The 19,054-nt window shown below is 41.2% G+C and overlaps 1 protein-coding gene across 1 annotated transcript in view; it reads left to right on the plus strand.

The window, feature by feature from the left end:
* Positions 1 to 19,054, plus strand: part of LOC106582440 (glypican-6) — a 160,588-nt gene that overhangs the window by 70,112 nt on the left and 71,422 nt on the right. The window contains exon 4 of the mRNA XM_014165554.2: positions 3,215 to 3,380. Within this exon, the coding sequence (XP_014021029.1) occupies positions 3,215 to 3,380 (166 nt within the window). The remainder of the gene's footprint in view (positions 1 to 3,214; positions 3,381 to 19,054) is intronic.

The raw sequence follows: 19,054 nt of genomic DNA on the forward strand, positions 1-19,054 counted from the left end.
ATCAGAGTTTATCCACGGTCAATCAGAGTTTATCCACGGTCAATCAGAGTTTATCCACGGTCAATCAGAGTTTATCCACGGTCAATCAGAGTTTATCCACGGTCAATCAGAGTTTATCCACAGTCAATCAGAGTTTATCCACGGTCAATCAGAGTTTATCCACAGTCAATCAGAGTTTATCCACGGTCAATCAGAGTTTATCCATGGTCAATCAGAGTTTATCCATGGTCAATCAGAGTTTGGCATTCAGTTACACTTATTTCTGCATAAATACCAGCATGGACTAATGTTTTCCCATTTTCTAAACCTCTGAAATGAAAAGATATGCCCAGGGATATATCAAGGCTCCAACACTGTCATTATGGGCACACAGCGTATTTCTATTATTCAGTTTTGCAAAGCGGTGATGTGGCTATTGATTGATTCTAATAATAGGACTCTCTTTGATGAGCTCGAATCATTAGAATAATATCTGCTCTGCAAACGCTATAATGCACTCAAAGAAGCCAGCAGTCCAGGGAGATAGGGGGAGAGTCATGCAGACATTATGGCAACTTACTGAGTGCTGGTCTGCACCAAAGCCATTTGTGGAGGAAGAAAGCATTTGTCAGGTGTCAGTTCTGCAAATTGAAAAGGGAGGAAGCAACGCTATACCATATCTTACTGTACGGAAATGCACATTAAGGATTCTGTCAGTAGAGTATTTTAAAATAAAGTGCATCTCAGATTCAAATGAATGAAATTGGAATCTGAAAAAGACAAATTTTTATAGTGTCAATGTGAAATGTATGAATTGTGTTTACCAACAGTTGCTATGTTGCTAGATTATAGTGACGACAGGTACCAGAGATTATAGTGACGACAGGTACCAGAGATTATAGTGACGACAGGTACCAGAGATTATAGTGACGACAGATACCAGAGATTATAGTGACGACAGATACCAGAGATTATAGTGACGACAGGTACCAGAGATTATAGTGACGACAGGTACCAGAGATTATAGTGACGACAGGTACCAGAGATTATAGTGACGACAGATACCAGAGATTATAGTGACGACAGGTACCAGAGATTATAGTGACGACAGATACCAGAGATTATAGTGACGACAGATACCAGAGATTATAGTGACGACAGGTACCAGAGATTATAGTGATGACAGATACCAGAGATTATAGTGACGACAGATACCAGAGATTATAGTGACGACAGGTACCAGAGATTATAGTGACGACAGGTACCAGAGATTATAGTGACGATAGGTACCAGAGATTATAGTGACGACAGATACCAGAGATTATAGTGACGACAGGTACCAGAGATTATAGTGACGACAGGTACCAGAGATTACCCCCTTGATATTTTAAACTCGCTACTCGCAACATGTGAATTTGTGGGGGTGTCAGTGGGAACATGACATTGTGTGAGTGATCAGCATCAGACTGTGTGTTAAATCAAGCCTATGACGGAGGAAGCTAGCAGTAGATGTTTAAGGCATATCAGTCAGTCACGGTAGTGTATGTATTTGATCTACTAGCCTGACTCTGTGGAGGCGGCTGATGATGCCTCCCTCTCCTCAGCAATCCTCACTGGTGGGTTGGGAGAAGCAGGGGTCCAATCATATCAAACATGAAGACAGCTCAGAAACCACTCAAAACACTGACTTCCAGCCGAGCTGTGGCTCTTCTCTCACCTCATGCGTGCAGTGTCTGGGTACTTTGGAAAATTTAGACCAGTACCTGACAACTCCCTTTCGCCCCGCTGGGACATCCCTACTCCTCCCTCTAGCTTTGTTGGATTTGGTCTGAAATACACAAAATAGTTTGAGCCTTGTGTAAAATTAGACTTCTTTCAGAATTTATTTTTTAAATTCAGAACAGAGACTAGGTGTTTTATTTTAATTTTAACAGATGTTGTGATTAATTGGAAAATACTCTGATGAAATGGGAATGTTTTTATTTTATCGATTTTTGCCAGAGTAACAAGAATCTTTGACACTTAATAAAATGCATAAAACATGTAGAAACACACACAAACGAAAGCAAACTGAAGCACTGACAGAAATTATGGTTAGGGAATAGCTATTTCATAGAGGGCTGAGCTGCAGTAACAAGGTTAAGAAATGATTTAAGAACCTGTCTGTGTTTGAAAAAGAGATGAAGCCATTAGCCATTACCTGGGAGTCTTGACTTTAAACAATAGGGTGTGGATATTTGCATTATTGACAAAAACATTTCTGGTGCTGTATTGTTCACAGATTTTCAATTTCTCCAGCTACAACTGTTCCTGTTTATGTATGCTGAGCTTCTGTTCAGCAACATAGATGTAAGAGCTGTATGTGGAGCTAGATGGAGGACAGTGGCGCAAGATGGAGGACAGTGGCGCTAGGTGGAGGACAGTGGTGCTAGGTGGAGGACAGTGGCGCTAGATGGAGGACAGTGGCGCTAGATGGAGGACAGTGGCGCTAGATGGAGGACAGTGGACAGTGGCACTAGGTGGAGGACAGTGGCGCTAGATGTAAGAGCTGTATGTGGAGCTAGATGGAGGACAGTGGAGCTAGATGGAGGACAGTGGTGCTAGGTGGCGGACAGTGGCGCTAGGTGGAGGACAGTGGCGCTAGATGGAGGACAGTGGCGCTAGATGGAGGACAGTGGCGCTAGGTGGCGGACAGTGGCGCTAGGTGGAGGACAGTGGCGCTAGATGGAGGACAGTGGCGCTAGATGGAGGACAGTGGCGCTAGGTGGAGGACAGTGGCGCTAGATGGAGGACAGTGGCGCTAGGTGGAGGACAGTGGCGCTAGATGGAGGACAGTGGCGCTAGATGGAGGACAGTGGCGCTAGGTGGAGGACAGTGGAGCTAGATGGAGGACAGTGGCGCTAGATGGAGGACAGTGGCGCTAGGTGGAGGACAGTGGCGCTAGGTGGAGGACAGTGGCGCTAGGTGGAGGACAGTGGCGCTAGGTGGAGGACAGTGGCGCTAGATGTAAGAGCTGTATGTGGAGCTAGATGGAGGACAGTGGCGCTAGATGTAAGAGCTGTATGTGGAGCTAGATGGAGGACAGTGGAGCTAGATGCTTTTTAATCCAGCTGATTTCTTTATATACATGAAACACGGAAAAATACAGTTTACTGGATTAATTTCCATGTGTAGAACAGCCTTGTATGTTGTGTCCGATGTATAGCTGGCCTTTGTTCTCACATCTACCCACTAGGTGAGCAGCACCCCAGCGTGTATCCGAGCTCTGACCAAGATGATGTACTGCACATACTGCCAAGCCATGCCCTCCGTGAAGCCCTGCAACAACTATTGTCTGAATGTCATGAAGGGCTGCCTCGCCAACCAGGCTGATCTGGACCCAGAGTGGAACCAGTACATCGGTAAGAGCCCTCCCTCCCTCCCTTTGTCTCTGACTTTGATTTGGACTGTTCTGACTTTGCTTCGTATAAAAAATGCATTCTGTGTTGAATTGTTGTTCAGTGTTGTCATTTGTCTGCATTTAGTTCCATGGGCAGAACTTGGGCGCTGTGATAAGGTGCTTTTTACTGTTTGAAGCCTTCTTTTTACCTTTGACAATTTATACTGGATGAAAATGCCATTATTCATTGGCTGGTGGGCTCGTGCTGTATTGAATGGGCACTTGCAGTGTGGTAGCTACACACTATGAGGAACGCAAAGCTTTGTGAAAAGCAGTTCAACAGCAGCTTGTTCAGCTCGGGGAGATTACAAACATGAATATAACATGGACATTATTTATTTATTAGAATACCTTATTCAGTTTGGAGCCTTCATTTTGACATGTCAGGACTGCTGGAGTGATCTAAAGCAGATCAGGCTAGCTGTGAGCTGCACTTTAAGAGACACATGTCAAGAATGCCACTGTCAGAAACGGGGCCACAGCTCTCTGGATAGTTGTTTCATGTCAGAAGTGCAGAGGTCCAATGTAAAGTACAGCGCACTGAGATGTTGTTGGAGCAGCATAACGTGCGTCAGATGAATATTCAATGGTAAAATGAGGTTGACTGTTAGAACCTTGTTACTCACAGGTAAATGTAAGCTGATGGTATGTGTTTTACTGTCTGATGTCCTAATACAGAGCTCGGCTACTTCAAAGGCTCCCTACTGTAGACTACATCAGTCACTACAGTGAATGGTCCAGCAGTACTTGTCACTGAACCACTTCGTTATAAGATTTGTCTAAGTGTATTACAGAAACCTTTTGTCATGGTGTGTTTTTATGTTCTTCTATTTGAAAATTGGGTGGTCTACACTGTTGCACAAATTGTTGGACAACCTACCTGAAATAGTCATTTTTTTCCTAGGTTTGAATTGTTCATACTCTAAATTGGAGGATTGTTCCCAGGGTGTAGAGTAAATGTCAGTTTCATATATTTTGGCTCTCTGACATTTCATATTCATTATAGGCTCAAAGATTTTCAATTAGCTCAAGGTCCAACCACAAAGAGATATCGATCCTGCTTTCAGAGCTTACAGTAGTGATTGCATGTCTGCCAGATGTCCCCTGAGCTTCTCGTTGTTCTTTAAGTAGTTTACATTTTTTTTTAAATAATAAACTGCTCAAATAATTAACTGCCATCTGTAATAACACTAGCATTGGTGGTTTCTGCTGTGATGGTGAAATCCATTTAGTTTGCATACGAGCTCACAAACAATGTAGGATTATCATACACTTCAACATGCCTTTTCATCCACAAATAGGACTACAGTGTAGTAATGTACTTCAAACTCACATGAAAACCAGCTATTCCAGTTGCTGTGAATAGAAGGGAGAAGCTGGTGACTGCAGGGCTTTGAGTGAAAATAGAACACAAAAGCCTGGACTGACATGGAACTTGCATGGAACCCCTTACACTTGTGGGAATTGGCCTATATAGATAGGGTTAAATTGAAATGTGTCTTACAGCAGAAATATGGAAAGCATATGCATAACCATGGTAGCAATTAACAGTTTGGAGATTATGGGAAAATTATGAGATTAAAGGTGAGGACAAAACAGTTCACCTGACACAAGACTGAATCCAAACATTACACTGTTGATTTGATGTGCATTTTACATCTACTGTACTTTTTGCCGCATTTGTTGATAACGAAATCTGAAAATACTCTGGATACATTCAGTAACATTAAAATAATATTATTGGAAAATTTGAGGTAGGTGCAACACAAGACAAAAAAATGACAAAGGTTTGAGTGAGGGTCTAACTGGGGTTTCCAAGTGGCTACAAACCTCTCCAAAGTGTGCACAGTTCCTAAGTCATTTCAATGCACTTTTATGACTCAAAGAAGAGTCTCCAACTATAAGGTGTTTTTTTGAGCTCTCCTAGCTGTGGTGTTGAGGAACTAGAACAAGCACACTTGTACAGTAGTTGTTTTGTTTGGAACACAGCCCTGCATCCCCGCCTTTAAACAATTACTGTTGTTGTTTACGCAATCCAAAAACGGTCCATTATAAATCGTAATATGGGTCAGGTGGGCATAATTTGAAAGCTTGTTGTGTTGCCAACATGACTAACTAAATGATAAAATAGGATCTTACAGTGTTAGGCTTTCACAAGGCAATTCAGAGAAGCAGATGGTAATTTTACTGCGCAGACTGGAGTGCATTCAGATGCCACGGCAAACGTTCTTCACAATACAACAAACGGGCTCATTCTGTTCAGGGCAACCCAGGGTATGACGCCATGTCATTTTGCAACTCTACATCAAACACCGTGATTATAAACTCTGTCACTGTGTATTACATGAGTTTTATGTGCACATTTGGACTCTCAGGTGTTTGGCTTGCTTGTATGACATCAAAGCAGTATTTATTATAACCCTCAACATTTTATCTTATACATAGAATCCTTGTCATTTACAGCATTTCCCTCACTCGGACATTAAAACATTTGCAAAAGTTGCCCAATTAGCTGGAGGGATAAGGGCAACTTCTTGTCACGTGCGGTGTTCAAGTTCACATTGGCTGTCAGTCAAAACCCATTCAGAGCTGTGAAGCGCAGAGCCAGGGCTCTGACGTCATGTATAGCACATTACTGTACAGCCACTGTGTTCCAATTTAGGTGCTTATCATTGTCCAAATCTGCCATTTTCAACCCGTATAGGGGTACATAAAGGTATTCATCTTGATTCCAGTGGCATCTATCCAGCCCTACAGTGTCTGCTCCACTGACTAGACGAGATACCGGAGAGGTGAAAAGCTAATTCAACCAAGGACTGAAAAATCCTTTTTCAGCTGGAAGCTGAGCTCCCGATAGCAACGATTTTTCCCTCAGCACCTGCTCGTTGCTAGAACTCCACCAGCAGGAAATTTCACTCTCTGACACAGTGCATAGGAACTCCTGACAGAACTTGGACAAGAGGGCAGTCATTCACATTACCCTCAGCCTGACCTTCATTTATCTTCAGTGTGTGTGGGGTTAGAGGAGGGACTCTGGTAGCACGACCTTGAGCATTCCAAAACAGATGTTCATTCAATGCAACTGTGCTTCTGCTTCCATTCATTCATTCAGTCAAACTAGCTAAATATGTCATGCTTAAATATCCATCTCTTCTCAGAATAGCTGTGTGTATATGATGGTGTGTATAGACATTATGGGCAGTATATGAATACAAAAGGTATGCACAGCAGTAGTTATACTACAGTAGGATGAGCCTTGACTAGAATAGAGTATATACAGTTGAAGTCTTATGTTTACATACACTTAGGTTGGAGTAATTTAAACTTGTTTTTCAATCACTCCACAAATTTCTTGTTAACAAACTATAGTTTTGGCAAGTCGGTTAGGACATCTACTTTGTGCATGACACAAGTCATTTTTCCAACAATTGTTTACAGACAGATTATTTCACTTATCATTCACTGTATCACAATTCCAGTGGGTTAGAAGTTTACATACCATAAGTTGACTGTGCCTTTATACAACTTGTAAAATTCCAGAAAATGGTGTCATGGCTTTGGAAGCTTCTGATAGGCTAATTGATATCATTTGAGTCAATTGGAGGTGTACCTGTGGATGTATTTCAAGGCCTACCTTCAAACTCAGTGCCTCTTTGCTTGACATCATGGGAAAAGGGGGAGGCTTGCAAGCCGAAGAACACCATCCCAACCGTGAAGCACGGGGGTGGCAGCATCATGTTGTGGGGTTGCTTTGCTGCAGGAGGGACTGGTGCACTTCACAAATAGATTGCATCATGAGGGAGGAAAATTATGTGGATATATTGAAGCAACATCTCAAGACATCAGTCAGGAAGTTAAAGCTTGGTCGGAAATGGGTCTTCCAAATGGACAATGACCCCAAGCATACTTCCAAAGTGGCTTGAGGACAACAAAGTCAAGGTATTGGAGTGGCCATCACAAAGCCCTGACCTCAGTCCTATAGAAAATTTGTGGGCAGAACTGAAAAAGCATGTGGAGCAAGCAGGCCTACAAACCTGACTCAGTTACACCAGCTCTGTCAGGAGGAATGGGCCAAAATTCACCCAACTTATTGTGGGAAGCATGTGGAAGGCTACCTGAAACGTTTGACCTAAGTTAAACTATTTAAAGGCAATGCTACCAAATAATACTAATTGAGTGTATCTAAACTTCTGACCCACTGGGAATGTGATGAAAGAAATAAAAGCCTAAATAAATCACTCTCTCTACTATTATTCTGACATTTCCCATTCTTAAAATAAAGTGGTGATCCTAACAGACCTAAGACAGGGAATTTTTACTAGGATTAAATGTCAGGAATTGTGAAAAACTGAGTTCAAATGTACTTGGCTAAGGTGTATGTAAACATCCGACTTCAACTCTATGTTTAAGAACTACATACAAATAATAGCGCAACTCAAAAGGTATAATCAGTTTCTACATAATCATTTTATTCTATTGATCTGTTATCAGATAAAACAAACCTCGCATAAATTATGCGTAAATGCTATAAGGGTTGGTGAAATGCCAATGAATTTGTTCCTGCTTTACAGTGGCACTATTTCAATAGTGTAGTTTCAATATTATACTTTTTAAAACCTTTACCCCTTTTTCTCCCCAATTTTTGTGATATCCAATTGGTAGTTACAGTATTGTCCCATCGCTGCAACTCCCACACAGGAGTTAAATGTATTTGGCTAAGGTGTATGTAAAATTCCGACTTCAACTGCACATACTGTATGAAGTGGGTACAACTAGTGCATCTCTGTTTGTGTGGATCAACCATTTCAGCTTGTCAGCACGTCGAGGATTTTGAAGCTTTTCACCGTGTCAACTGGATGGAGGCTCTGAAGTTCATCAGCTCCTTCGTTTTGTTGAGGGAGAGGTTATTTTTCTGGCATCACATCCTCCCTATACGCTGTCTCGTCGTTGTTAGTAATCAGGCCTACCTCTGTTGTATCGACTGCAAACTTTATGATTGAGTTGGAGACGTGTGTGGCCACTCAGTAATGGGTGAACAGGGAGTACAGGAGGGGGTTGACCATGCGCCTGTGTTGAGGATCAGCGTAGCGGAGGTGTAATTGTTGGAGTAGACGAACATCCACAGGTAGCCTAGTTTTTTTTAAGTGATTTGTTTGACAATAAGATGAAAACATCATAACTGATTGTGTTCATGCCAAATTAAAAGGTAATAATAAAAAAAAGACTGTTAAATGAAATGTTTAGCTAGTAACGTTAGCATATCAAAGGGCTGAGATTAAGCTTGGCAGATGCACTGTGTACTGTAAACCATGGAACTATTAGTATGTTGAGCACAAGAGGCTGGTGAGGGGAGGATGGCTCACAATAATAGCTGGAATGGTATCAAACACATGGAAACTGTGATACCATTCCATTTATGCCGTTCCAGCCATTACTATCCACCCGTCCTCTACAATTAAGGTGCCAACAGACGCCTGTGGTTGAGTGGCACTACAAATCAGTTCAATTATTTGTGGTTTTGCATGTGTTAATGTAATAATTGATTGGATTTATATAGCACTTTTCTACCAACTGAGGTAGTCAAAGCGCTTTACATAGTAGGGGGAAACTCACCTCACCCACCACCAACATGTAGCACCCACCTGGGTGATGCACGGCGACCATTTTTGTGCCAGCGCGTTCACCACACATCAGCTATCAGGTGGAGAGGTGAGGAGAGATATATGGCTATTAAAGGAGTCCATAGCCAACCCCCACTGCCAACACAACCCAAATGATATACCCCTGCGGGAACCTGCTTTCAGTAATTTATTTATGCAAAGAAAATGTTGTTTGTTTTATTTGTCTCTCAGTTGGTAAGACTAGCAAGTTTGCACTTTCTCTTTTCTTGCCTTAGGCGGGAAACAAATGGGCCAAGCGAATGACAAATGACTGAGTTATTTCACGTAGAATAAAATGTCAAATATTCAGTGAACCTAGATGAATTCACTGCTTAAATAAGCACTGCTTAATTTCAGTATTTCAAACTATTAAGAAAAGGGCTGAGTGGGAAAGGTGCTGTACCTTTTAAAGATTGATTGAACCCACTGTGACTATTAAAACCTACCCAAACCAGAAACCGTGGATAGATGGAAGCATTCGCGCTAAACTAAAAGCGCAAACCATCGCATTTAACCATGGCAACGTGACTGGGAATATGGTTGAATACAAAACAGTGTAGTTATTCCCTCCATAATGCAATCAAACAGGCAAAACGTCAGTACAGAGACAAAGTGGAGTTGCAATTCAACAACTCAGACACAAGAGATTGATTAATCGTAAAGGTCATGACGCAGTTATCACACGCATAACATATCAGACACCAAAACATTTCCAGACTAAGCCAGTGGTTAAGACGTATCAGATTAAACATTACAGCATTGAAGATCATTTTCAGAGGCTTTTATCTATGCATACCACCTGTCTGCACATCGAACATATGCCTACTGCTGTTTTAACATGAATCAGACAGTAGAAAGGACAAATGTTTAAATATGCTAATCTGTCAGCTGAATTCAAGCAAAATGGTTAAAGGCGTTGTTTTTCTTATACATGTAATTAAAATAGAAGCAATACATCATGGATTATATTGGTTCCACTGAGTGGCCAGTGTCTAATCCATTTGTTCCCATTGCAGGATAAATCCATGCTGACCCCTGCATGAAAAAACAACAAGAATGGCTCAGTCTATGAATTATGGAAACAGGTGGCAGACATCCTTTATTCAACCTGCATTATGAATTATGGCATGCATGTGAATCATTTCACTTCAGGGGTTGTTTGGTTTTACAAAAACGATGTTCATATTGTATGCCAGCAAGAACATGTACTCTTACATTCTCCACCTAGCACAGCCAGAAGAGGACGGGCCACCCCTCAAAGCCTGGTTCCTCTCTAGGTTTCTTCCTAGGTTCCTGCCTTTCTATTGAGTTTTTCCTAGCCACCGTACTTCCACATCTGCATTGCTTGCTCTTTGGGGTTTTAGGCTGGGTTTTTGTAGAAGCACTTTGTGACATCTGCTGATGTAAAATGGGCTTTATAAATACATTGGGTTTGATCCAGTAATAGAAAAACTGAGTAGTCATGTGAAGGAAGATTAGATGAGATTATATTTTGTAATTTTTTTGATAGGATGAATCATCTGAAGCATTTAGTAAACTAACTGATGAACATCTGTCAGTCAACACCTGATTACTCCTCACTGAACATATGCTGCGTTCACCAACCAAGGGTTTAGTACAGAGTGCAAATTATGTGGGGCCCAAGGGTGGTCTCAGACCCCCTGAATGGGGGGGGGGGTCTTTAAATAATGCTAATTTAACTAACCCCTAAATGAAACGAACACCCCCACCTCTGTCATGGCTTAATCTTGTTTTTCCCCATGTGGCTGTACTTGTCATCTCGGGATAGACCCGCCCCTTCTCAGGTGTCCCAACTTTTCTTTCTACCCCCAAATATATTTTTGTCAGCAAGACGCATTAAATTCATTTAGGCTACAAGTGTCATTACAATCACTGAATGTCATGAAACTTTTTGGGGTGTTGTGTAACAGATGTTTCTTTCCATTCATCAAATGGCACTAGTGAACTTTTTGAATTCTGGAGTGGACGAACATGCGCAGGTAGCCTACTATCATGACTGGTTGTGTTCATGCCAAATGAAAAATATATATTGTTAAATGTCTAGCTATTAATGTCAGCATATAAAACATGAATGTTTACCCCTCTCATATGAATATAAAAGTACAGTTTCAGCGTTTTAAAGTTACCTTAAAACAAACCATCAATATCATCATTATACTGTACGAGTCACTATATGAGGCAAATGCAAAATTGTGACTGAAGATGTTGATAATTTCCCTGGTGAGTTAATCAGCTTCTTGCTGCATGCATCCTGCCTGGACGGTGGCTCAGAGCAGCCAAGGTGGGGAATAACACCCTGTCTTAAAGATACAGCGACAGTTTCAGAATGTAACAGGCTGTTACTGCTATTTCAGGTAAAACTTCAATAAAACAAGTCTCAAATATAATGTCCAAATTTCAGCTGTGCTATTAGTATTTTTACTGTAAGCATTTTAGGATCAGTGAGACAATTCTGTTTACACTTATATTTATTTATTTATTTATTTCACCTTTATTTAACCAGGTAGGCAAGTTGAGAACAAGTTCTCATTTACAATTGCGACCTGGCCAAGATAAAGCAAAGCAGTTCGACACGTACAACAACACAGTTACACATGGAGTAAAACAAACATACAGTCAATAATATAGTAGAAAAATAAGTCTATATACAATGTGAGCAAATGAGGTGAGATAAGGGAGGTAAAGGCAAAAAAGGCCATGGTGGCGAAGTAAATACAATATAGCAAGCAAAACACTGGAATGGTAGATTTGCAGTGGAAGAAAGTGCAAAGTAGAAATAGAAATAATGGGGTGCAAAGGAGCAAAATAAATAAATAAATAAATAAATACAGTAGGGGAAGACGCAGTTGTTTGGGCTAAATTATAGATGGGCTATGTACAGGTGTAGTAATCTGTGAGCTGCTCTGACAGCTGGTGCTTAAAGCTAGTGAGGGAGATAAGTGTTTCCCGTTTTAGAGATTTTTGTAGTTCGTTCCAGTCATTGGCAGCAGAGAACTGGAAGGAGAGGTGGCCGAAGGAGGAATTGGCTTTGGGGGTGACCAAAGAGATATACCTGCTGGAGCGCGTGCTACAGGTGGGTGCTGCTATGGTGACCAGCGAGCTGAGATAAGGGGGAACTTTACCTAGCAGGGTCTTGTAGATGACCTGGAGCCAGTGGGTTTGGTGACGAGTATGAAGCTAGGGCCAGCCAACAAGAGCGTACAGGTCGCAGTGGTGGGTAGTATATGGGGCTTTGGTGACAAAACGGATGGCACTGTGATAAACTGCATCCAGTTTATTGAGTAGGGTATTGGAGGCTATTTTGTAAATGACATCGCCGAAGTCGAGGATCGGTAGGATGGTCAGTTTTACGAGGGTATGTTTGGCAGCATGAGTGAAGGATGCATTGTTGCGAAATAGGAAGCCAATTCTAGATTTAACTTTGGATTGGAGATGTTTGATGTGAGTCTGGAAGGAGAGACACCTAGGTATCTGACCAGACACCTAGGTATGTGTAGTTGTCCACATATTCTAAGTCAGAACCGTCCAGAGTAGTGATGCTGGACGGGCAGGCAGGTTGAAGGTCATGCATTTAGTTTTACTTGTATTTAAGAGCAGTTGGAGGCCACGGAAGGAGAGTTGTATGGCATTGAAGGTCGTCTGGAGGGTAGTTAACACAGTGTCCAAAGAAGGGCCAGAAGTATACAGAATGGTTTCGTCTGCATAGAGGTGGATCAGAGACTCACCAGCAGCAAGAGCGACATCATTGATGTATACAGAGAAAAGAGTTGGCCCAAGAATTGAACCCTGTGGCACCCCCATAGAGACTACCAGAGGCCCGGACAACAGGCCCTCCGATTTGACACATTGAACTCTATCAGAGAAGTAGTTGGTGAACCAGGCGAGGCAATCATTTGAGAAACTAAGGTATGTGTAATGGCAGGTTATATTACCGTAGACTCAGTTTGTGTAATGGCTGGTTATATTTACATGTCTTTGAGGTGCCTTTGAATTTTTGTATAGGGAATTGTACTTTTCATTGAATAATGTTTTGAAGTGTCAAATTTTGTACAAAGTTTTTTTATGAGGCTTTTGTTGGGCTGTCCTAGAGAATTGATGTCTCGATCAGCCTATGCCGTTGGAACATCCATCACCTGCTGTGGTGATGAATGTGGCCCTCTCTAGTTTACACCCCACGTGACATTATACTTTTTTGTGTTGACAGGTGGTTGAAACCGATGATAGTAAGCGATTTTCCTTCCTGCTCGACTACTGCAGTGCACACAACAAGACCACCCGTTGTCCTTGACTCACAGTTTTCTGTTCAATTATTTGGCTTCGTTGTGATATTGACTAGTGTCGTTCTCTCTGGAGGCCGTATGTCACCACACTGATTTTATTAGCTAATTTATTTTTAATTTGTGTGATTTGTTTCACCGGGGTAACCGGAGACAGACACAACCTCACTATTCATGACATTTCTAACCAACAACATTTCTTGTCCTTTGTGGAGATATCCTCATGAATAAAATATAGCAGAGGAAGGGAAGAAACTCCCAGCAGCACACCACTAAAGGACTGGCTGAGAATTAGACCTCACAACTGGCCAAAAGATTGTCCTCTTCTGCAAAGGCACTGCACTAAAGGGAATTGAAATAGTGAATATATTGTTCATTAATTGTGTGTCCTGTCCTTACATTTGTTTAAACATTGATCTAATTAATTGCCTCAACACCACAGCTGCTAATGAAGTCAGTCAGTAGGGACCTAATGCAACAGGGTTTTATTAAAGGTCAGGCACAGTCAAACTTGCGTTATTCATCAAATTGGGTCATGTGTGGAGGATGCCAGGTGAAAGTATAATCAATAAAGTATGAAAAATGACAACTGTTGGCTCATCTATAAAACCCAGTGTGAAAACGCCTTGATCAAAAGAAGGAGTTCAGGGGGAGCAGCCTATTGGTCGAACGAGTCATGTCACCCGTTCATAAATGTGCATACACCAATGGGAATCCTTATTTGCCCGCCAATCACAGGTCTCCCTCCGAATAGGGGTTGGCTCACCATCTTCCATGCCAAGAATGCTGCCGGGCAAAACAAACTTCTAGCTAGCCAGTAGCAGTGTGTGGGTAAAATCACTAGGGTAGCCAAGCCCCCCAAAAAAGAAAAAAAGCCATAATACAACCTATGTGTTGTGATAATTGCGTTGTTTGCTCTATAACCTCTTAATTCGAATGTCTTGCCACCGTGATATATAGACCTAAGGCTGAGACAATAAGAAGACACAGTGGCAGAATAAATTCAAACACACCTTTGTTTCATCACAAAACCAGATATCAGCCTCTGTCCGGTGAAGTCCACAAAGCATTTTGCATGTAACAAACAGTTACATGACCTACAGCATGGTCAAGTAAGTTAATGTTTCCGACATTTTCAGACCACTAAACAACTATTGATTTAGAACCACAGAGAGTTACCACAAGTCACAAAGAAAACAGGGGCTGCCTCCACTATTCCAACACCATTTTAACTTTAACATTTCAACATCATCAAATCACCTATGCTTAGTCTAATACAGTGACAACTAAAAGATACCAAAAACAATTTAGTCCAATCAACGTAAGCAAAATATGATGTGGCTGTCCATGGTTCTGATTTATGTGCGCGTGCGTGCAAGTAGAAAAACATGGTGACTCACTAATACCATCCTCCTCTCTTTCATGTTGATGAAACGGTCTATCACTCTGCCATACAGTACACACTTTTATTTTGAGTTGTCCTAGGCTACCTGGCTAAAATGTTTGCCTGCTAGCCTAACTTCCATTCATGGGCAACGTTAGCTAGTTAATATTAGCCTTCTACATCTAGCTACATATTGAACCTCCATCTCCTCAGGCCAGGGGCACAACAATGTAATAATTATTGATTGGATCAGAATAGTTGTTATAAACATTGGCCATTACGGAGAATTAAGTAAAACCACAAGTCCAAATCCCTATCTCCATCCATGGCTAAATTAGGAAAGAGCTAATTTTAGTTAGCTGGCTAGATAGCCACCAGAGGACAACAACACAACGAGATGCAACAATTCAAGTTTTTCTGTCAAAGACGTATGCTCTCAATGGGATTTTTAGGAGTGATGCCAAATCCAAGCTGGTTTCCCTTGATACTTTTTTTGGTGCGCTCAGACCATTCACAGCTGAGCTCGCTCAGTTTAGGTCAACACTGATTGGCTAATTCTGGATACTTTTTTTGTCAAGGGAGAGCAGATGCTTGCTGGCTTCCCTTGCCTTCAATGCTACGGGCGGCAACAATGTCAAATTCGTTGGACCAAACAGCATCAGATAGATGGCCTACACGTAGAGAGACAGAGGGGCGTTGTTTCGCTCACTCGGATGTTTTCTCCTGTGAGATACATTCAGCCTTTTGCGAATTGAAGGAAAATTCTGAAACACAGAGAGACGAAAGATAAATAATTTTATGTTTATTTATTTTCCCAATTTTTTTAGGGGAGCCTGGAATCCTTGGCATCCATGAATACACGCCACTGTAGCTAGCTAGCAGGTGTTCAGCTAACATGGCTACGTATCGCATTGTGCCACGATGCCAAAGTAAAGATAAAGATTTGCCTTTATTTCCATTATGGATCATATTTCATACATTTCTGCTCTCAAATCAAACAGCATACAGCCTCACTGATAGTCAAAGATGAGAGGTTTAATTTGATCAAATTCAGGTTAATTTTTATCGGGAAACAATATTATGGGTGATGTTTTTTGTCACTCTAAGACTATTTTTCTGGGAAATAGGATGACTGTGCATTCCCTTTAAGCTTCGTATGTCTCTGTCGCTCAGAGAAATATAAATCTTGGTGTTCACCATTTGACTTGCATGGTGTCTCAAAGAGACACTCTTGTTTGCACAAATGTAACCTTGAGTCACGTATAATTTGAGATGGATCTGAATGAAAGACAAAAGCACCAGATACATACTATGAAGCAACACAGCAGTACTAAATGGATAATTATGATGGTTGTAATTGTCTTTGTATCTGGCAGACAGAAGAAGTGAATCTTCCCTATCTGGATTCTCTGCTTTGTTCACTACGCAGCGTGTGTAAGTCTTGGCTTGACTGTATGCTTAGAAGAAAAGCAGAGAAATGACATGCAATTTGATAATGTATCTAATAATAAAACATATGAAGGTGCAATCAGGGGGAGGGAGGGAGGTGGGGTGTGTGATTTAGCACGGTCTTCTTCCAATGCTATTCCACCCCACCACTGGAACCTCTGCTAAATGGATTTATAATGGTTGTTTGCTCTCGGACAAATCTTTGTGGCCAGTTCCACCACACAGGAACACATGGTTAAGCAAATACAAATAAGTAATCTTATATCCTTTGTGATATGTGTCCACAGTTGATAGAATCCTGGAATCCATTCATGTCCCTAGGTGTGGGGAAAGGTAAGGGTTGAATAGTCAAAGCTGTTAGAAGAAATGGCAATGAGCCCTGCCTTGCTGGAACATTATCCCAAATACATTAAGAATATATTCCTGATGGACTGTAGGCAGAGCCTTTGAAATAATGTATTTACGTAATCTGTCACCAGATTGAAGGCAGACCAGAAAACATGTTTTCTTTAATAAAGACGTAGTGGAAACAGTAGTTGTGAGCCTGTTACTAAAAGATGATCATAATTCACCTGAAATAAATTACTTTCACCATCATTTTTAACAAAAATGTTAAGTTTTGTAAAAGAGTTGCTGAATATGTGTATATATACAGTACCACTCAAAGGTTGGACACACCTACTTCCAAGGTATTTCTTTATTTTTACTATTTTCTACATTGTAGAATAATAGTGAAGCCATTAAAACTATGAAATAACACATATGGAATCATGTAGTAACCAAAAAAGTGTTAAACAAATCAAAATATATTTGTATATTTGAGATTCTTCAAAGTAGCCACCCTTTGACTTCATGACAGCTTTGCACAGTCTTGGCATTCTCTCAACCAGCTTCATGAGGTAGTCAACTGGAATGCATTTCAATTAACAGATGTGCCTTGTTAAAAGGTCATTTGTGGAAATTCTTTCCTTAATGCTTTTGAGCCTATCAGTTGTTTTTTAAATGTTTTATTTAACCTTTATTTAACTAGGCAAGTCAGTTTAGAACACATTCTTATTTAACAATTACGGCTTAACATGGTAGGGGTGGTACACTGAAGATAACCCTATTTGGTAAAAGACCAAGTCCATATTATGGCAAGAACAGCTCAAATAAGCAAAGAGAAATGACAGTCCATCATCACTTTAAGACATGAAGTTCAGTCAATCTGGAAAATGTCAAAAACTTTCTTCAAGTGCAGTTGCAAAAACCATCAAGCTCTATGATGAAACTGGCTCTCATGAGGACCGCCACAGGAAAGGAAGACCCAGAGTTGCCTCTGCTGCAGAGGAGAAGTTCATTAGAGTTAACTGCACCTCAGATTGCAGCCCAAATAAATATTTCACAGAGTTCAAGTAACAGACACATCTCAACATCAACTGTTCAGAGGAGACTATATGAATCAGGCCTTCATGGTTGAATTGCTGCAAAGAAACCATTACTAAAGGACCAATAAGAAGAAGAGACTTGCTTGGGCCAAGAAACACGAGCAATGGACATTAGACTGTTGAAATCTGTTTTTTGTCTTGATGAGAGATTTTTGGTTCCAACCGCCATGTCTTTATGAGACCCAGAGTGGGTGAACGGATGATCTCTGCATGTGTGGTTCTCACCTTGAAGCATGGAGGAGGAGGTGGGGGGTGCTTTGCTGGTGACACTGTCAGTGATTTATTTAAAATTCTAGGCACACCTAACCAGTATGGCTACCGCAGCATTCTGCAGCGATACGCCATCCCATCTGGTTTGCTCTTAGTCCCACTATCATTTGTTTTTCAACAGGACAATGACCCAACACACCTCCAGGCTGTGGAAGGGCTATTTGACTAAGAAGGAGAGTGATGGAGTGCTGCATCAGATGACCTGGCCTCCACAATTACCTGACCTCAACCCAATTGAGATGGTTTGGGATGAGTTGGACTGCAGAGTGAAGGAAAAGCAGCCAACAAGTGCTCAGCTTATGTCAAGACTGTTGGAAAAGCATTCCAGGTGAAGCTGGTTGAGAGAATGTCAAGAGTGTGCAAAGCTGTCATCAACGCAAAGGATCGCTACTTTGAATCTTAAATATAAAACATATTTAGATTTGTTAAAGACTTTTCTGGTTACTACACGATTCCATGTGTGTTATTTCATAGTTTTGATGTCTTTACTATTATACAATGTAGAAAATGGTAAAAATAATGAAAAATCCTTGAATGAGTAGGTGTGTCCAAACTTTTGACTGGTACTAATATATATATATGGTAGCTCTTTTGCAAATCTTCAAAATCTCTCTATATAGAGACATCAATGGGTGTCATAATGCCATGTGCCTGCTGCAGTCATTGCGTCTGAAAAAAGCTTTTCATTGCATTGGTCACATTCCTTCTCTGATTTAAGAGCAGTCCAGCTGGTGGGACTGGGTGCAGATTATGTTGGGTTTTGTGGTGATCATGTGTTCTCAAACATGTGGTTTTACGAGGAGAAAATGGATGTTGACTGGAAACAAGGTTTTCCTCTACATATTTGTGGACAGAATAGTTGAAACAACCCTGTCAGCTTGCATTAAAGATCTGTGGACAGATGCTCTGTTCAAAAGACAATCCCCATGACATCCCTCACCCCATTAGTAACGGGATCCATTGGAGAATGCCTCACTATTGGGTTCTGCTGCAGAGTTTCATTAGGCTTAGCTGCTCTGTGCATTCACAGGTACCCCAGAGAGCATACTGGTTTCCTATAGCAAAACTATGCCTATTATCAGCTATTGTACTGTTACAAGTGATAATCACATGTTGGATCTGAAGAAAAATCAGATTAACGCATGCAG

The sequence above is a fragment of the Salmo salar genome, chromosome ssa21 (genome assembly GCF_905237065.1).
Source record: "Salmo salar chromosome ssa21, Ssal_v3.1, whole genome shotgun sequence".
In the NCBI taxonomy this organism is placed as follows: domain Eukaryota; kingdom Metazoa; phylum Chordata; class Actinopteri; order Salmoniformes; family Salmonidae; genus Salmo; species Salmo salar.